Source organism: Taudactylus pleione, unplaced genomic scaffold (genome assembly GCF_031769625.1).
Source record: "Taudactylus pleione unplaced genomic scaffold, aTauple2 ptg000016l, whole genome shotgun sequence".
NCBI lineage: Eukaryota > Metazoa > Chordata > Amphibia > Anura > Myobatrachidae > Taudactylus > Taudactylus pleione.
Genome location: NW_028284418.1, coordinates 3,879,398 through 3,898,861, shown reverse-complemented (window position 1 = coordinate 3,898,861; position 19,464 = coordinate 3,879,398). Strand labels below are relative to the sequence as shown.

The 19,464-nt window shown below is 44.7% G+C and overlaps 1 protein-coding gene across 1 annotated transcript in view; it reads left to right on the top strand.

The window, feature by feature from the left end:
* ABCA5 (ATP binding cassette subfamily A member 5) overlaps positions 1-19,464 on the top strand; it is a 242,453-nt gene that overhangs the window by 139,633 nt on the left and 83,356 nt on the right. Inside the window, exons 16-19 of the mRNA XM_088474514.1 lie at positions 559-649; positions 772-911; positions 15,951-16,070; positions 17,094-17,292. Coding sequence (XP_088330640.1) covers positions 559-649; positions 772-911; positions 15,951-16,070; positions 17,094-17,292 — 550 coding nt within the window. The remainder of the gene's footprint in view (positions 1-558; positions 650-771; positions 912-15,950; positions 16,071-17,093; positions 17,293-19,464) is intronic.

Below are 19,464 nucleotides of genomic sequence, written 5' to 3'. Positions count from 1 at the left end.
TTACTACCTTATGCTAATGTGAGTTTCCACAGGGCTAATGTGAAGATTTGTGCCGCTCGTCCACTCTTTTTCCATCCATAGCCGCTACCTTCATAATTAGTATCAGTACTTGCACCATCCCCATGCTGGATGCAAGAGGTCCATCTGAAACAGGCTTCCCTTCTCGGCACATGGTACATTCAGAACAGTACAGAACTCTGGCTACTCTCCCATGACACTTTCACAAGACGGAACAGCTCCATGTGATCGCACTGTCGCCACGCGGGTCCCGAAACTCCCATTTCACAGAAAACCGATATTGTCAAGTTCCACCATACTCACAATAGGATAGAGACATGCATAAATGCAAAATAGAGTGATAAAACTGGTGAAAAGGAACTTACCTTAAATACATCATAAATGACCCAGGTACAGTAGCGTGTTGGCCTCACAATTACTAGTTTGCTGCAATGTCATCTAGTTCATCATAATTTCAGATGGTGTTCCAGCTTTTGATGTTCTAGCCTAACTGAAATGCTTATATCTTCATGCGCAACTAATTTGCTTTCCTTAATGTAGACCGAAAGGCTGTTATATCACAAGGAACACTGAAATGCGTTGGTTCCTCCCTGTTCCTCAAGAGCAAATGGGGTGTTGGCTATCGCTTAAGGTATTTTTGTATTGTATTTTTTCTGTCTTGTGATTGTTTATTTATTGATTATGCTAATTATTGGATGGAGCACTGCTGTATTTGTCTGTGTTTCACTCTTACTTTGTTTCCTTTCTATTTAGCATGGATATAAAACCATCGAGTGATGTAGCGGCTATTTCTGCACTGATCACACAACATATTCCAAGTGCAAGTTTGATGCTGCAGACAGTGAATACCCTCATCTATGCCTTACCGTTGAAAGATGTTGACATATTCCCAGGTACATCATCATTTATGCGATAACATATATCAGGACATTCTCTGTACTATAGGGGTTGTCAGTTCAGGTGTAATAAACCCCACAGCACCTGTGTTTTAAAGGAGGATGTGTAATGTTTCTGAGGTATGCCCATAGCAACCAATCGATCAGCTTTGAAGTAGAATTTATTAAGTGCCATCCATTTGTTGCTATGGGCAATGTCTCCACTTGTTGACTTCTCCACTGATTGGTTGCTTTGGGCAATGTCTCCACTTGTTGACTTCTCCACTCTTTTCACTGCTTGATACATCACCCCTATATAATTTGGAAATGTTCCTACTCAGAAGTAGGAACATGGGAGGGAAGGGATGTGCAAGCACAGGTTAAGTACAGTAAAAACCAGCTCCTTTCTACTTCAGGGTCCATAGGGTATCCACAGGATACCTTGGGGTATAGGTGATGACGTCAGTCTTCAGGCACCACAGAGTTAAAGTTTTCAGCCTCCCAGGATGCATCTGGGTCCCTCTCCTATACCCCGCCCCCAGGCCAAGGCATCTCAGTTTCGTCGGTGCCTGGCCGGAGTCGGAGGCACTGTGCAGAGGGGGGCTATGAAGAGCCCCTGAAGTTTCTTTTAAAGGCAGAGCTGGCTGCACATCTGGGAGTACAGCATGGACAGTCAGTACTGACGTCCATGCTTTCTCCCCTACACCCCGCCGGTACCAGAACGCCGGTACTGATCCGGGGATGCTGGTAGACATCTGGGGTCACGGCTAGCGGTGTCCCCAGATGTTTTGGACCATTGCCCGTTCCAAGGGGATGCAGGTAAGCAGCGGGGTCCCGCGGTGGGTCCCCGCTGGTCACATGGTCCTGAGTCCCCAGGCAGGGGGCTCCCTGGGGACTGGCTGCAGCGTGGAGCCAGGCGACCAACCTGCGCTTCCACTACCCCCTGGGACAGCGGGCCGCTGCTGAGCGGCATGCGCTGCGGCGTCCCAGGGGTTAAATGCATGCCAGGGGAGCGCGCTTTCCCTGTCTCACAGCCGGCGCCTCCCCTGCTGCACACAGCCTCTCTGCTCTGCCTGATTGGCCACAGTGTGTCAGCTGTCCTCCCCAGGCCGGCCTCCTTCATCTTCTGCTCCTCGGTGGCCATCTTTAAAGCATGGTGAACACTGCTGGAAGCCTGTGAGCGGTGGCATTGCGGTCTGGGTCCCCCAGCATACCTCTCCTCTGTTTGTCACAGGTCAGTGTATGCAGCGCTGAGTCCTACCAGCCTGAGGGTCTGAGTAGTTGAGAATCAGCGCTAATAGTGCAGGGATTTGTTTCTTCTGCATTGTATGTGACTGAACTGCTAGCCTGCTGTCTGTACTTTCACTTTCTACTGTCAGCTTTATTACTATCCCTGATCTTGCTCTGCTCAAAGCCCTTGCGGTGCGCGGTGTGCAGGGTGTTATTCACACTATACCAATACGTATAGGTGTGAGTGTCACATACTTACCATCATGTCTGAGACTGATTTTCCTCTCCAGCTCATGTGTACTAAATGTAAGGTACCAATAGCGGAGGGGGAGGGTAACGCGGAGGGGTTATGCCCCCAGTGCCTGGCACTGTCACGGCCGATTATGGTCACGGTCCCGGTACAGGAACCTCCCTGGGCTTGTTTTGCTAAGGCGCTTAAAACCCTTGTGGGCCAGCTAGCTCCGCCACCTGCGTTTACCCAGACGGGTTTGTCCCAGCAGTCAGTGGTGTCGTCACCCATGCGGGAGTTCCCGAGACAATTGATGGTACCCCACAGTCTCCCTGTCCCTTCCCAGGTTTCTCCGGAGCCTGCGTGGGTTAATACTCTTAACTACATTGGTTCAGCATTTGTCCGATGTTTTACAGGGGGAGTCTGTTGCGGCCTCATAACGGCCAGTGGCGTCTTTATCTGCTCCTTATGGGGATGTCGATGAGACGTCAGATCATGGGGAGATTCTGGATCTATCTGACCAAGAACCTCTCCGTACCAAAGAGCCGGACGCTAAGTCCAAGGTGTATATCCCTGGTCTTATTCGAGCGGTCCGCTCGGCTTTAGTTATTGAGGATATTAATCCTTTGGTGGCCACATTCATATATGCCTTTTTAAGGATATTAAGGGTGAGGCTACGGTGTTCCCTCTTTCTGATCAATTAGTGGATCATTTAGAGGAGGCGTGGAAAAATCCAGGTAAACGGTTTCAGCCCCAGAGACGCTTAGCCGTGGCTTATCCGTTTGCGGTCAATTATTTTTGTAAGCGGGAATCCCCTATGCAAGTGGATTCACATGTCACACGCCTAGTCAAAAGTGCCACGTTGCCTATGCCTTCGATGTCATCCTTGAAGGATGTCACTGACCGCAAGGTGGAGATCTGCCTCAAATCCGTTTATTCCCTTGCAGGGAAGCATCCAGACCGGCTCTGGCCGTGTGTTGGGTAGCCAGAGCTATGGAGCGCTGGGCGGATAATTTGGAGGCGTCTTTGGACTCTGACTGTTCAGCTGAACAGACCGAGTTGGTGGGCAATCTCCGAGACTCGGCCACTTACATTAATGAAGCGGCCTTAGATATTTGTATGCTCACCTCTAGGATCTCCTCTGCAGCCGTGGCTGCTCGTCGCACCTTATGGTTGCGTTCTTGGAAAGCGGACGCGGATTCCAAAAAGGGATTAGAAGGTCTGGACAGGTACTATTTGGTCCAGATCTGGACAAAATTGTAGTTACGTTGGCAGCAGCAAAATCTGCATGTCTTCTGTCTGCTACGATTCCTTCTAGTGCTGGTGGGTTGTCCTTTTGGCCTCACAGGGCCCAAGGTAGGCCTAAAGTACAGTCCTTTCCACGGCAGGCTGGGGCCAAGAAATTGTCCAAGCCCAAGAAACAGGTCTGGAGTACCAGACGTCCGGCTCCTAGGTCAGATAACAAACCTGCGGCCTGACGGTCCAGGCCTCCTTTTGGGGGACCCCAAAGTGGGGGGCGCCTGCTTCAGTTCGCCCGGTGCTGGTCGCAGTGCATGTTCTTATTTCCCAGAGGGGCCTGGGTTTCTATTCCATTCTATTTTTGGTGCAGAAACCCAATGGGTCTTACCGTTCAATACTAAACCTAAAGGCCCTCAGCAAGTCCTTGAGGTTGCCTCTGTTTCGGATGGAGACCCTGCGGTCCATTATTCTGGCACTGGAACCTGGGGACTACATGGTGTCATTGGACATCCAGAACGCTTACCTGCATGTCCCTATTCTTTTGCGCCATCAGCAGTTCCTCAGATTGGCAATCTTCTGACGATTGCGGTACTGCAACGTCACGGCTGGTTGACAAACTGGCAGAGGTCCACTCTCACCACGTCTCAGAGGATCATGCACCTCGGGGCCTTATTGGACTCCAGGCAGCAGTGGATCTTTGTGATGGAGGAAAAGATCCTTGCTTTGTAGTTAAGGGTGCGCAGTTGTCTGCAGTGTCGTCGAGTGTCGATACACTTGGCAAAGAGGTTATTGGGCTCAATGGTGTCGGTATTCGACATGGTGGAGTACGCCCAATTTCACTCCAAACCTCTGCTGCTATTGATCCGGTCCAGATGGAATGGATTGCCTCAGTGTCTCAAGTCCCAAACGATGGGGCTCACTCCGGATGTTCGCCTGTCTCTAACCTGGTGTTTGCAGACGACCCACCTCAACAAGGGTCGCCCGTTCTGGGTGACGAACTGGGTCCTGTTAACAACGGACGCCAGTCTCCGGTGCTGGGGAGCTGTCACGGGTCCACACTTGTTTCAGGGCAGGTGGACTCGGGCGGTAGCGGAGCTTCCAATAAACATTTTGGAGCTCCATGCGGTGTCAAGAGCTCTCCAGCGGGCACAGCCGGTTCTCCAGGGTCACCCTGTGCAGGTCCCGTTGGACAACGCCACCACGGTGGCCTATTTAAACCAGCAAGGAGGAACCGGGAGAGTGGTCTTTATACCAGGACGTCTTTCGGAGTCTGGTGAACAAGTGGGGTCTTCCAGAGATAGACCTCATAGCGTCCCGGCACAACAACAAGTTGCCGGTGTACGGGTCTCGAACAGGAGACGAAAATCGTCTCTGGTGTATGCCCTGTCCGTCTAGTAGACGTTCCAGTTTGCCTACCTTTTCCCTCCGTTTTCCCTTCTTCCGCGGGTATTACGGAAATTCAAATCAAGAAGGAGGTACGCTACTGTTGATAGCTTCCGAGTGGCCCAGACGGCACTGGTTCTCCGACCTCCAGAGTCTGTCAGTAGACGTTCCTCTGAGGTTACCATTACGACCGAATCTGCTGTCATAGGGTCCTTGTCTTCACCCGGACCTGACTCGGTGTGGCTGTTGAAACGGTCATGCTAAGGTCCAGAGGGTTTTTCTAGCTCCGTGGTGCAAACCATACTAAGAGCTCGTAAACCTTCCTCGGCAAGAATCTACCATCGTGTGTGGCATACTTTCTTCCGGTGGTGTAGACCTAGAGGGTATTCCCTTAGGGAGTTCCGCCTGTCTAGGGTGTTGGCTTTCCTACAGGCTGGACTGGATCATGGGCTTCGCCTGGCTTCTCTGAAAGTGCAGGTGTCTGCCCTGTCAGTCTGGTTTCATCGTAGGATTGCTGCGCTCTCTGATGTGCACACCTTTATGCGAGGTGTTCTTCGCATTCAGCCACCTTTTGTTCCACCGGTGGCGCCTTGGAATTGGGCTGTGGTCCTGAGAGTTCTCTAGGGACCGCCGTTTGAACCACTGGATTCAGTGGACTTTAAATGGCTTACAGCTGAAACCATATTCCTTCTGGCCATTGCCTCGGCCAGACGGATTTCGGATTTAGGGGTTCTCTCTTGTAGACCCCCTTTTCTGATTTTTCATAGGAATAGGGCGGTGCTTCGCACTCGTCCGAGATTCCTTCCCGAAGTGGTATCCAGTTTTCACATCAATGAAGAAATTGTTGTGCCGGCTTTCAATTCACCTGGACTTTCAGTGGGTGACGCCACTTGGGATGTTGTGCGGGCATTGAGAATTTATGTTGACCGCACTTCTTCTTTTAGGAAGTCGGACGCCTTGTTTGTCCTCTATGGCTTCCGTAAAAAGGGTTGGCCTGCTTCAAAGTAGACTTTGGCAGGCTGGATTCGTATGGCAATTTCAGAAGCTTATCTTCATGAAGGTCTTCCAGTTCCCTCCTTGGTGAGGGCTCATTCCACTAGGTCTGTGGGTCCTTCGTTTGCAGCTAGACGTGGTGCCTCTGCAGTTCAGATCTGCAAGGCTGCTACGTAGTCTTCTGTCAATACCTTTGTGAGGTATTACGCTTTTGACATATTTGCCTCTCAGGATGCTTCATTCGGGCGGCGGATTCTCCTCTCAGCACAGGAGCGTCCCCACCCTTAAAGGATACTGCTTTGGGACATCCCCAAGGTATCCTGTGGATACCCTATGGACCCTGAAGTAGAAAATATGAGATATGGTAAGAACTTACCCTTGTTTTCTCTATTTCTACAAAGTCCATAGGGTTCCACAGGACTCCCACCCTGGCGCACCTGTACTGCAGATGGGCTTTATTCTGGTCACCGGTTTGTCCGTCTCCCTATGGTGAGAATGTGATTCTTGTGAGTGTCCAGATTTTTTTCTTCTCTCTCTTTCTTCTCCTCCTCCGGCCTATGGCTTGTGACGTAACTGAGATGCCTTGGCCCGGGGGCGGGGTATAGGAGAGGGACCCAGATGCATCCTGGGAGGCTGAAAACTTTAACTCTGTGGTGCCTGAAGACTGACGTCATCACCTATACCCCAAGGTATCCTGTGGAACCCTATGGACTTTGTAGAAATAGAGATAACAAGGGTAAGTTCTTACCATATCTCATATTATAATATAAGTCATACGAGGTAGAGTTCTGTACACCTGTGCTAGACTCTTTCCTACTAGAAAATGTAACTGGCAGTACTGCTGGTGCAGACCTTGGCATCCCGTGGCTCTCCAGGTGTCGCGAAAAATCCATGCTTTGCCAGGTAGTTATAATGTTTTCATTAGCCCCTTGTCCTCATGTCCTTGTGGAGATTAAGCTTTGCAGCTTCCTGGTGAGTGCCTTGCTCCAAGGGTTCCGTAACTATATCTCTCTAGTCAGCAGCAGTGTTAGAGTAGCATTTCTCACTCAGACTTTAACCCTCCCAATACCACATTATTATCTGTGGCAGTGCTATAGAAGGACCAACATATGATTTCCCTCTCATTAAATGTCTCTTTGGTTTATAGCAGGATGTCACTCATTTAAATCTTTATTGTTGATTGTGACAATAGTGTAAACCCTTATTTTTATTTTGTGTAAAACATTCAACACCTCTTAACAAGGCATTGATATATATTTACAACCTATCATATACTCATACCGAACGCTGGGGTCAATCAATATACAGTATTAATATTTAGATACTCAGGAGGTTGGTTACCCTCTACCCAAGCTGCCCCTATAACCAGAGATCCCATTTTTGTAGCACATGTGCAGGCAAACATCTTATTAATGCAGATTGACGGGCACATGGTACAGATCAGTGTTGTTTAGTAAACCTACATGTCTACATTTAAGGATAGTGCATAGTTACATTACAATACATAAATAACCAATATAACATATACTGGCGAGAGTGACAGTGCATACTGTAGTTACATTACAATACATAAATAACCAATATAACATATACTGGCGAGAGTGACAGTGCATACTGTAGTTACATTACAATACATAACTAATATAAAATATAGTGGCGAGAGTGACAGTGCATAGTTACATTACATACATAACCAATATAACATATACTGGCGAGAGTGACAGTGCATAGTTACATTACATTACATACATAACCAATATAACATATACTGGCGAGAGTGACAGTGCATGGTTACATTACATTACATACATTACCAATAAAACATATACTGGCGAGAGTGACAGTGCATAGTTACATTACATTACATACATAACCAATATAACATACAGTGGTGGCCAAAATTGCGGACACTTTTTGAAATTTTTATGTTTTTCAACTTCGACTGCTTATAAAAACTGTTACACTTCATGCAGTGCAATGATTTATATATCAAATGAAAATAAATTTAATGCTGAATTCAACACAATAAACAAAGGTCAAATATGTGCAGTACAAGGGAAGTTATGCAGTGAAAACAACACTTATGGTGAAAATCCCTGTGTACTTATTATGTTACTGTCCTATCAGTATTTCGTTGGGTATCCTTTAATTTTCAAGACAGCAGCACAGCGACGTGGCATTGAGCCAACCAATGTTTGGAGCTCTTCCTTCTTTATTATGTGGTGCCCTGAGAAAATTATAGCCTCAATTAATCAACTTTTATTGGATGGATGCCTCAGATGTACCAGTTTTTTCAAACGGAACCACAAATGTTCTATGGGGTTCAGGTCTGGTCTGTTTCCTGGCCATCCCAGCACCTGTATGTCATTCTCCGTGAACCACAGTTGGCATATCCATGCAGTGTGGCAGGGAGCAAAATCCTGCTTGAAAAAAAATGGGACATTATCTGAAAAAAGATCCCTGATAAAACGTAGAAGGTTTGGTTGTAGGGTGGTGTCAATGTACTTTCTGCTGTTCAGTGTGCCATCTATGACATAAAGGCGGCCTACAGCATTTGCTGTCATACATGCCCAGATCATAACACTTGTAGGATTCTCTGTTGTTCCTTGAATGCAATCTGGATGTACCTCTTCCCCAATGTGACGTCTCACGCTTTTTCCCCCATCACTACCAAATATCGATATCTTAGTTTCGTCACTCCACATCACTTGTTTCCACTGACCTTCTGTTCATGCAATGTGTTATTTTGCCCACTGTATTCATTTCTGCCGCTGCTTTTTATTGAGCAATGGCTTTTTTCGGGGAATCCTACCTTTTAGGCCAACCACTGTTAGTCTTCTCCGTACCGTTCTTGCACTGACAAAAACACCAGTTGCACTCAGTTCACTGCTAATGGCCGCAGATGACATCCATCTGTCCCTGACGCAAATTAATTTTATTCACCTATCATCAACAGCTGTTGTGCACTTTTTCCGGCCTTTTCCTTCTTTGTTTTGTATAGTTTGTGTTTCCTGATAGCGTAAACAAAACTTTCGTACTCCTGATGTTGTCACATTCCCACCAACTTCTCTCGCAATTGCTGCATACGAAAGACCATTTTCACGTAACACCACAATCCTGGATCTCTACCTGGGTGACCAGTCACCACTTTGCCTGGATGACATTGTTGTATTTATTTTTTACACCGTCAATAGCACTAAACAATACACACAAACAACCAACCGTAATTGCACTTCAGTAACCAACTTTATTCTGCAAAATTAAACAGCCAAACTGACCTTTCCCACCTCTGAACATGACCTTGCACCTGCTCATAAACAACAGCTGATTGGTGCTCAGAACGACGATTCCGATTGGCTGGTACGGTAGTAGCTGTCACTACAATCCGCTTCTTGCATCTCACGCATCTGTGCTTCTTTGTCTGACTGAAAGTAGCATAACTTCCCTTGTAATGCAAATATTTGACCTCTGTTTATTGTGTTGAATTCAGCATTAAATTTCCTTTCATTTGATATATGAATCATTGCACTGTGTGCAGTGTAACAGTTTCTATAAGCATTCAAAGTTGAAAAACATTCACATTTCAAAATGTGTCACAAGTTTGGCCACCAGTGTATACTGGCGAGAGTGACAGTGCATAGTTAAATTACATTACATACATAACCAATATAAAATATACTGGCAAGCGTGACAGTGCATAGTTTCATTACATTACATAAATAACCAATATAACATATACTGGCGAGAGTGACAGTGCATAGTTATATTACATTACATACATAACCAAAATAAAATATACTGGCGAGAGTGACAGTGCATAATTACATTACATAGATAACCAATATAAAATATACTGGCGAGAGTGACAGTGCATAATTACATTACATAGATAACCAATATAAAATATACTGGCGAGAGTGACAGTGCATAATTACATCACATACATAACCAATATAAAATATACTGGCGAGAGTGACAGTGCATAATTGCATTACATTACATACATAACTAATATAAAATATACTGGCGAGAGTGACAGTGCATAACTACATTACATTACATACATAACCAATATAAAATAATCTGGCGAGAGTGACAGTGCATAATTACATTACATACATAACTAATATAAAATATAGTGGCGAGAGTGACAGTGCATAGTTACATTACATACATAACCAATATAAAATAATCTGGCGAGAGTGACAGTGCATAATTGCATTACATTACATACATAATTAATATAAAATATACTGGCGAGAGTGACAGTACATAGTTACATTACATTACATACATAACCAATATAAAATATACTGGCGAGAGTGACAGTGCATAATTACATTACATACATAACCAATATAAAATATACTGGCGGGAGTGACCGTGCATAATTACATTATATACATAACCAATATAACATATACTGGCGAGAGTGACAGTGCATAATTACATTACATACATAACCAATATAAAATATACTGGCGAGAGTGACAGTGCATAATTACATTACATACATAACCAATATAAAATATTCTGGTGAGAGTGACAGTGCATAATTGCATTACATTACATACATAACTAATATAAAATATACTGGCGAGAGTGACAGTGCATAACTACGTTACATTACATACATAACCAATATAACATATACTGGCGAGAGTGACAGTGCATAATTACATTACATACATAACCAATATAAAATAATCTGGCGAGAGTGACAGTACATAACTACATTACATTACATACACAACCAATATAAAATATACTGGCGAGAGTGACAGTGCATAATTACTTTACATACATAACCAATATAAAATATACTGGCGAGAGTGACAGTGCATAATTACATTACATACATAACCTATATAAAATATACTGGCGAGAACTATTAGTATTACTTGATACTACAGAGTTAACATTTTTCACCTTTGGAATGCAGATCACCAATTAATCCATAGAGGTTACTATTTTATCAAAATTGATTAATAGATTGCTCCCAATTACCATCATTATATTTAATTTTCTCTTTTTTTCCGTTTTTTATTTAAGATAAAGATACGCAGTGGCTTATTAGAGATCTATATATTTTTTATTTTGATGCAGATGCAACACCCATGCATCCATATTTATGTAAATAGCGTTCACACACTTTATTAGGTTAATTGCATTAAGTTCCAGAGGCACCTATGAGATCAGAGACCACGGTATATATGAGCACGCTGAGCAGAGACCTATTGACACACACCCCCCTGAGGAAGGCCATTCAGAGGCCGATACGTGTTGGGAACCCCCATTTGCATATTGACACACGAGGAAGTGGCCACACGAAGAAGCAGCAGCGTGAGCGGGCTCTCGGAGCTGAACAGCAGTGCAGACACAGACGGATGTGAAGCCAGCCTAGAACGCCGATCTAACCAGGATTACAGAGAGATCTCGACAAGTCTCCACGATGCAGGTACCACATTAGTGGCAGACATTCATGACATATGGCTTCACGCTAGAAACCACCGGAGTTTAGCCGGGTGGAGGAAGAGAAGTATAGCCGGACATTCAAGGGAAAGGTAAAGGTGCAGCGGATTGTCTGCCCATTTTCAAGACATTTACAGCACTTGTTGCACTAAGTACACTTGTCATTGGGACTATTCCACAAATCCAGTTGTGGCCATTTGATTGTCATTACTCCTCTACATATGAGGAAGACATATATATGTAAGACACTGAGACCATTAGACCAAGTAAGAGAATTTATATGCGGGACGCCGCTCATCTACCAACATCCCACCTGAATTTATTATAGGGGGGATTAACTGATTTACTATTTCTCTGTCTCCCACTGACGACCGCATAGCGGCCTCCTGGGGAACGTATGGTATAAGCAGCAGCAGAGACCATACGGAGAGCTGATCCCTCAGTGAAAAGCTGACCCCCCGTAGTGGTGTATTGACAGACACTAGCCATTTGATACTATGGACTTACTAACATTTTATATACCTGTGATTCACTGACAACTGCACAGCAGTTTCCTGGGGAACATATGGTACAAGCCTAAAGCAGAGACCATATGGAGAGCTGATCCCTCCAAGAACAGCTGACCCCCCGCAGTGATTTTACATGACAGTTATTCATTTTTATGACCATATACTGTTTCATTCAATTGATTATATTCACTAGCACTACGAGTGCAGTGCATTTTTTAATTAAGGGCATTTAGAAAATAAAATAGTCATTAAAATAGTCATTATAATATTATTATTGTGCTTTATTATTATTTTAGACATTCAGGTTGATTTCCAATATAAATAGTACAATTTAGATTGACCACTATTGAGCGCATTTCATCCCTATCCCTTTCAGGTTTATTCTTTAATGTTAATAGTATGGCATCCTAGTGTTGCCACACCTGGAGCCAGGTATTACTGTAGCACAGTACCTGTATTCATGAACACGTATCCCTACCAACAGCTACAAATTTTATTCTTAAACGTCATGAATTAATCCCCTTGGATTGACAGCAGTGTTAGTGAACTCAAGAAAAAGGGGCATGGATTTAAAAGGTGATGGAGGAAGACAAACCTGGTAGAGGATAAGTTAAAACTAATCAAACATATTGGAGAATATCAATCAACAATCACCCTTAAGAAAACAGATTTCCTTTCAATTGAGATCGTAGCAGCAAACATTAGGCCAGCTCTGCTTTTCCTTACAGAGGAGATGCTTTGCAAACAAGCATGCCTGCAGCCTGATATATTCCTCTCACAGTCAAGATGCAATGAGTTTGCAAAACTCTTTGCAGATAAAGGGCAAAATTTACTAAGCGGTGGATTCCAAACCCCAGCGGTTTGGTGGCGGTTTTGATATCTGTAGATTTACTAATGCCAAAGCTGCTGCAAAACCGCCATCAAAACATATTTTAGAATAGAATAGAACAGGGCTGTCATTTAGAAACCACCGCCAAACCGCCACCAAACCCCCGGGGTTTAGAACCCGCCATGAAACTAACACAAAACCGCCGAGGTTTAGAACCCGCCGCTTAGTAAATTTTGCTCAAAGTATCTTCCATCTGGGCTGGAATACCTACAGCGCCATTAAAGGAGTGCCATACTACCAAACCTGCCATGGTAAGCCATCTGTCTCCATGGAACAGCTTTAACATGGTGTAAAAGACATTGCTAAAACTAACCGAATGTTGCGTCCCACCATCTGTGATCTGAACCCTGCCTCAACCAAGCTTCTACAGGTTGAATCTCCCATATCCAAATATTTCGAAATACGGAATTACTTTGCCATGACTGAGAAACCTTTGATTTTTGATGGTTCAATGTACACAAACTTTGTCTAAGACACAAATTATTAAAAATATTGTATAAAATTACCTTCAGGCTGTGTGTATAAGGTGTATATGAAACATAAATGAATTTCTTTTCTGTACACAAACTTTGCTTGAGCCACAAAATTATTGAAATACTGTATAAAATTACCTGCAGGCTGTGTGTATAAGGTGTATATAACACATAAATGCATTCTGAGTGTATATTTAGGTCCCATTCCAAAGATATTTCATTATGGTATGCAAATATTCCAAAATACGGAATATTCTGTTATCCAAAATACCCCTGTTCCCAAGCATTTTGGATATGGGAGACTCAACCTGTAATAGGATGTATGGACATGATTTGCCCTGCATTTGCAAAAATAGTTCTAAGAGCTTTGCAGACAGGTATTTTTCCTGAATCACTAAACGAAGCAATTGTTAGACCACTTCTTAAAAAATTTAAATCTAGACGCCGACTGCATGTCCAACTACAGACTGGTATCAAACCTTCCTTTTCTAGGAAAGGTTATTGAGAAAGTGGTGGCAACTCATCTAGAAACCCGCCTGTCAACCCATGATATTTATGATCCCTTCCAGTCAGGATTCAGGAGTATACATAGCACTTAAACAGCCCTGGTATGTCTGCTTAATGATCTTCTGACAGCAAGAGACAGAAGTGATTTTTCAATCTTAATCCCTCTGGATCTCTCTGCATCTTTTGTTACCATGGACCATGGGATTCTAAATGAGTGCCTAAAGAATGTCTGTGGACTGGATGGCGTAGTCCTTAGCTGTTTCAATCATTTCTCACCGGTAGGTGTCAGAGAGTTTCTTCTGGAGTAAGCTCTTCATCACCAGTGCCACTTCCATGTGGTGTCCTACAGGGTTCTATACTATCTCCCATGCTTTTTGCAGTACACGTGCTACCACTGGGTGAAATAATCAGACGTCATGGTCTGGTCTACCAGTATTATGCAGATGATACACAACTGTACCTGTCCTTTGCTACTGAGAACCCAATACCAACCCTAAATGGCTGTCTAGCTGAACTCCAGGAGTGGATAAGTGCCAGTTGGCTGCGAAAGAACCCTGATAAAACGTGCTACCACTGGGTGAAATAATCAGACGTCATGGTCTGGTCTACCAGTACTATGCAGATGATACACAACTGTACCTGTCCTTTGCTACTGAGAACCCAATACCAACCCTAAATGGCTGCCTAGTTGAACTCCAGGAGTGGATAAGTGCCAGTTGGCTGCGAAAGAACCCTGATAAAACAGAGGTCCTGATGATAGGTCACAGCATGGCCAGCCAACAGGACACGCTTGGGGGATCAGAATTACAAAACACTGAATATGTGCGGAATATTGGTGTTGTCCTGGATAGTGGCTTGACACTTAAACATCAGTTATCAGCCACAATCAAATCCTCATTCTAACATCTGAGGAACGTAGCCTGGATCAAACACTTCATTCCTTCAGAAGTTCTGCCTAAAGTTATACATGCATTTACTGTATATCATCATGCCTAGACTACTGCAATACCCTCTACCTTGGTTTCCCAGCTAAAGAATTGCAAAGCTTGCAGATGGTTCAAAATGCAGCTGCCAGGCTATTAACCAACCAGCCCCGTTCCAGCCACATAACATCCATTCTCTACTCACTTCACTGGCTGCCTGTAAGATGTCAGATAATTTTCAAGATTGGCTTACAGACTTTCAAAGCCCTATATGACCAGGGCCCAAGGTACTTGAAGCAGCTTCTGATCCCTTACTGTCCCACTTGATTGCTGCAATCCATTGATGAAGCACTATTAACAGTACCTAGAGTCTCCCGGATTTAATTTGGGGGTCAAGCTTTCAGCTATGTGTCTCCGACTCTATGGAACTCGTTATCTCACATAGTTAGAGAAGGCTCCATTCTAGAGTCCTTCAAAAATAGACTCAAGACTCCCCTGTTCACCCAAGCATCTCACTACTGTCCCATGTTAAGCTTATTTTGTGCTGTAAAGGCAGATGTAAAGCACTTTGGGTCATGGGCGTCTTTAGAGAGGAGGGGGCCTGTGAGCATCCCCCGTCACCGGCCCCCTCCTCTCACCCCGGCCGCCGACTGGCGCGGCTGGCCGGCCGCCACAGAATCAGTAGACTCTGGGCACTAGAGTTTACGGCGCATGTGCAGATCGCCCGGGAAATGACGTGCCCTCCATTTTCCCAGTGATTTCCTCACTATGCGCAAAACGGTGGAAAAATGCCCACGGCTGCCATTTTCCTGCGATTTGAGCAGCGCTGAGAGACACGACGCGGTACCTTGGAGAGGTAAGTTTTAGATAATATGGGTGCGCGGTGCGGACCTCCCATGGATCCGGGGGCCCGTGTGCGCCGCACATCCTGCACCCATTTTAAATATGCCTCTGCTTTGAGTCCTGTTGGGCAAAAAGTGCTATATAAATAACATTATTATAATTAAACATTCCTCACACCTCTTAGATTGTGAATCACTTTCTATCTCTTTCTCTTTTTTACTGTCCTTAAATGTAAATTGTTGGTATCCTGATCCCTTCAATGTACAGGCCTACATAATATATCACAGCATTATATATAGAAGTTATTGATTCTTTCGAAAATATTGGATCAGTGGTTTGTTAAGAATACAGTCTGCTTGTTTTCTAGGATTACTTTCTGGCCTGGATAATGATTGCAGTTTAGATGTTGTGACTTATGGCGTTTCCATCACCACATTGGAAGATGTCTTCTTCAAACTGGAAACAGAGACTGACGTTGACCAGACAGGTAAAATTGGAACAGTGATTTGATCCTTATAGATTGGTTTTGTGTGATCTAGCCCTATGTTGTCACATTACAAAAATTACAATACAAAGGTAGTTGGATTAATTATTGAGCCCACAAGAGGCCAAAAAAATAGTTACTAATAAACTAAAGACCATGCTTAATAGATAATTATTTCTCCAGATAGTCATAAAGACCCATTTATTAAATCATAACCCACAAGTGGAGGAATCGACTTTCACTGTCTCCTTTCCAGGAATAGCCTCTATTGGCGTTGTGGCTAATAATGCATTGGGGTGGGCGCGGTATGTCTCCCTATTAGGCCCCACCCTCTGTGTGACATGATAATGTGTCTCTATAAAGAGGGTGTGGGACCAAAGTGATGCGATTCTCAATGAATCATGCCATATTGGATCCATGACCTCTGCATAGATCTGCAATTCACTGCATTATCCTCCTCTTCCTGCCCACTTCACTAGGAAGTGGGCGGGATGCAGGCAGACCACCCACTCTTACGGCGAACAACTTGAAAATGTTGGAATGTCCTGGTGTACATATGCTATGAATGGCAATTGTTTTTAAGTGTTTCAAAAGGGGTAAATTTACTAAAGTGAGAGTTTTTAGAAGTGAGTTTTGAAAGAGATGTTGCCCATAGCAACCAATCAAATTCTAGCTATTATCTTCTAGAAGGTGCTAGTTAAATGTTAAGTAGAATCTGATTGGTTGCTATGTGCAACATCTCTTAAAACTCACTTCTAAAAACTCTCACTTTAGTAAATTTACCCCAAAGTCTCATTGACTAACAAAGACTTTTGTTAAACCATTAGATTGAACAGTCCCTGAAGACCAGGGCTCTCCTTTGTTTTTATGTCTGTATTAAGTTTCCTACCTGGCATGTCTCTGTTTAATGTATGCCCTCCACTTCAGGGCATGTATCTACAACATTAACAGTAATGATATAAAATCATATGCAGTCATGTCAAAGTTTTTCCTCTTGTTTCAACATTTTACGGTTTATCTTCACAGATCATAATATTTTCACTCAGAGGATAGAAGACGACAAGAAGTGGAAATCCACAGAGGACATTGACATGGGGTTACTGGCACTGCCAGACTCGGACACCTGTACAGTGAGTGGCAAAGCACTGTGGAGGCAGCAAATTGCTACCGTAGCCAAGTTACACTTTCGTAATTTGCACCGGGAGAGTAAATCTGTTCGATATGTGTGAGTATTTATTTACTTCATCACCAGTGTTCAAGCATTCTCAAGTTCATCACCAGTGTTCAAGTATTCCGTTCATCACCAGTATTCAAGTATTCAGCTCATCTACAGTGTTCCCATATTCAGTTCAACTCCAGTGTTTTAGTATTAGTTTATACTCGATTAATTTAATATAGATCCGGTCTTCTGCCACTCCCAGGTACCTATCCAGAGAGCCGCAACCTGCCCACTTGGTGCAGCAAAACCCAAATCCCGACTGGATGGGTCACTGGAGAAGACTACCAAGTGGGTTAGACTCCGCGCCTCTGGGTAGGTCTAGCCAAACCTGGGTTTGGTCGCAATTAGAAGACTTAGGGGGTCATTCAGACCCACTCGCGAGCGGCAGTACGCTCGCAAGTCGGTCGCTGTTCCCCACTGTGCATGCGCACGACGGAGGGAGCTCCGTCGTGCGCATGCGCGAGACCCGGCAAGCGACGGGCTTCCCATCGCTCCGGGTCTCGCACCAAAGGGGGCGTGCTGTCGATGTTGATTGACAGCACGCCCCCTTTGGTGGGGGCGTGCCGGGGGCGTGCCTGCCAGACGGAGGCGTTCCCACGGGAACGCCTACCGTCTGAAGCCGGCCCCACTGACATCACTAGTGATGTCAGTGGGAGTGATTTTGGCTCTGATAGAGCCAAAATCACTCCAGGGCTTGTGGCTGGGAAACCCGACCGCAGGGTTTCCCTCGCAAGTCCGATGGTCGCGATGGTCAAGACCATCGCGACCATCTTCATGGACGCTCGTATATGCTGTGGGTGGTGACCCACAGCTATACGAGCGTCCAGAAGGACGCTCCATTTTAATGGAGGAAGGCCCTGATTCAGAACGAGCGCTCTGGTCAGAGCGTCCGGCTCTGAATCAGGCCCTTAGTCATTATCTTCCTGTAATTTACCTCACAGGTTATCCTAACCCCCAGATTCTCAACCTCAACAGAGGTCTTCCTAGTGCCCCAGCGTGTCAAGGAGGTTGTTTTATGGATAGGTAAGGTAGAGTTCTTAACCAGGCGTGTCATGTGGGAATCTACTGCAGGGGAACTTTCCATTTAGTGCAATCAGAGGAAGAGGGTAAAAAGAAATAAAGCATTTAGGCAGCTGAAACTTTTTATTTGGTGTATTCCATGCTTCACTCATTATCAGAGTGAGGAAAGTCTGGCACAACTACCTTTTGTTGTTTAAAGAGTGGCTCTTTTGCCTTAGGATTGGGTTCTATATCTTCTACTTGAAGAATTGATTTTGCAGGTATATTCAATTTACAGGGAGGCTCCTCCTCTCCAGAGGGGGAGTCAGAGTGAGAGAGGTCTGCGTCTTCTGCCTCTCCAGATGATATCTGAGAATCTGATAGCTAGGTGGACTGGGAAGATAACACAGCACGCTTAGTAGTTTTACTAGGTAAGGGTCTCTCCTTTTTCAACATTTGTTGAAAGACGGTAGAGGTAGCCGCCAGACTCTGCACTAGAGGTAGAAAGTATGTCTACCCATGGAGGAGGCAAAGGAGGCACTAGCTTTGCAGGGAGTACCTGTTGTGGCCATTCCATTGGTGAGCTACCACAGGGACCGCTAGGTGGTCCGCAATTTTTGCCAACACCTGTGAAAAAGAAGCCCGGGGTGGGTCCTGAGGAGAGGCTGCAGGGGCCGATGGGCCAGGTGCCTTATAACAAGATACACATAGACCATCTTAAATTAGATCCTCTGAAGCTAAACAGGACTTACAAGAAACCAGAGTGGGAGCTGTAGCCTGCTTGTTACTTTTGCCTTTGCTAGACATAGCTGCATGGATAGTATAGCACACAATCAGGCACAGTACAGTGTGCAACACAGATATATGTACAGTATGGCACATTGCAGTGCGCAACACAGACAGTATGTGACAGGCCTCACAAGTAGATGTGAGGTACAGTGAACCCCCATATACCTCAGTATTCCAGGGTTATAGTGAAAGAAAGGTATAAGCTGACAGTTATGAAAAATAAACAGACAGCAGCGCTAACACACAATGTAACACACCAATGCAGAGTATACAATATAACTGCAGTGAGCACTAAATTCAACTACACAGACCGCAGTGGCTGGTAGGAAATAGCACTGTATAACCTGACTCCTAGGCGAGGTATACAGGGAGACTGGACCGAGCGTTCCC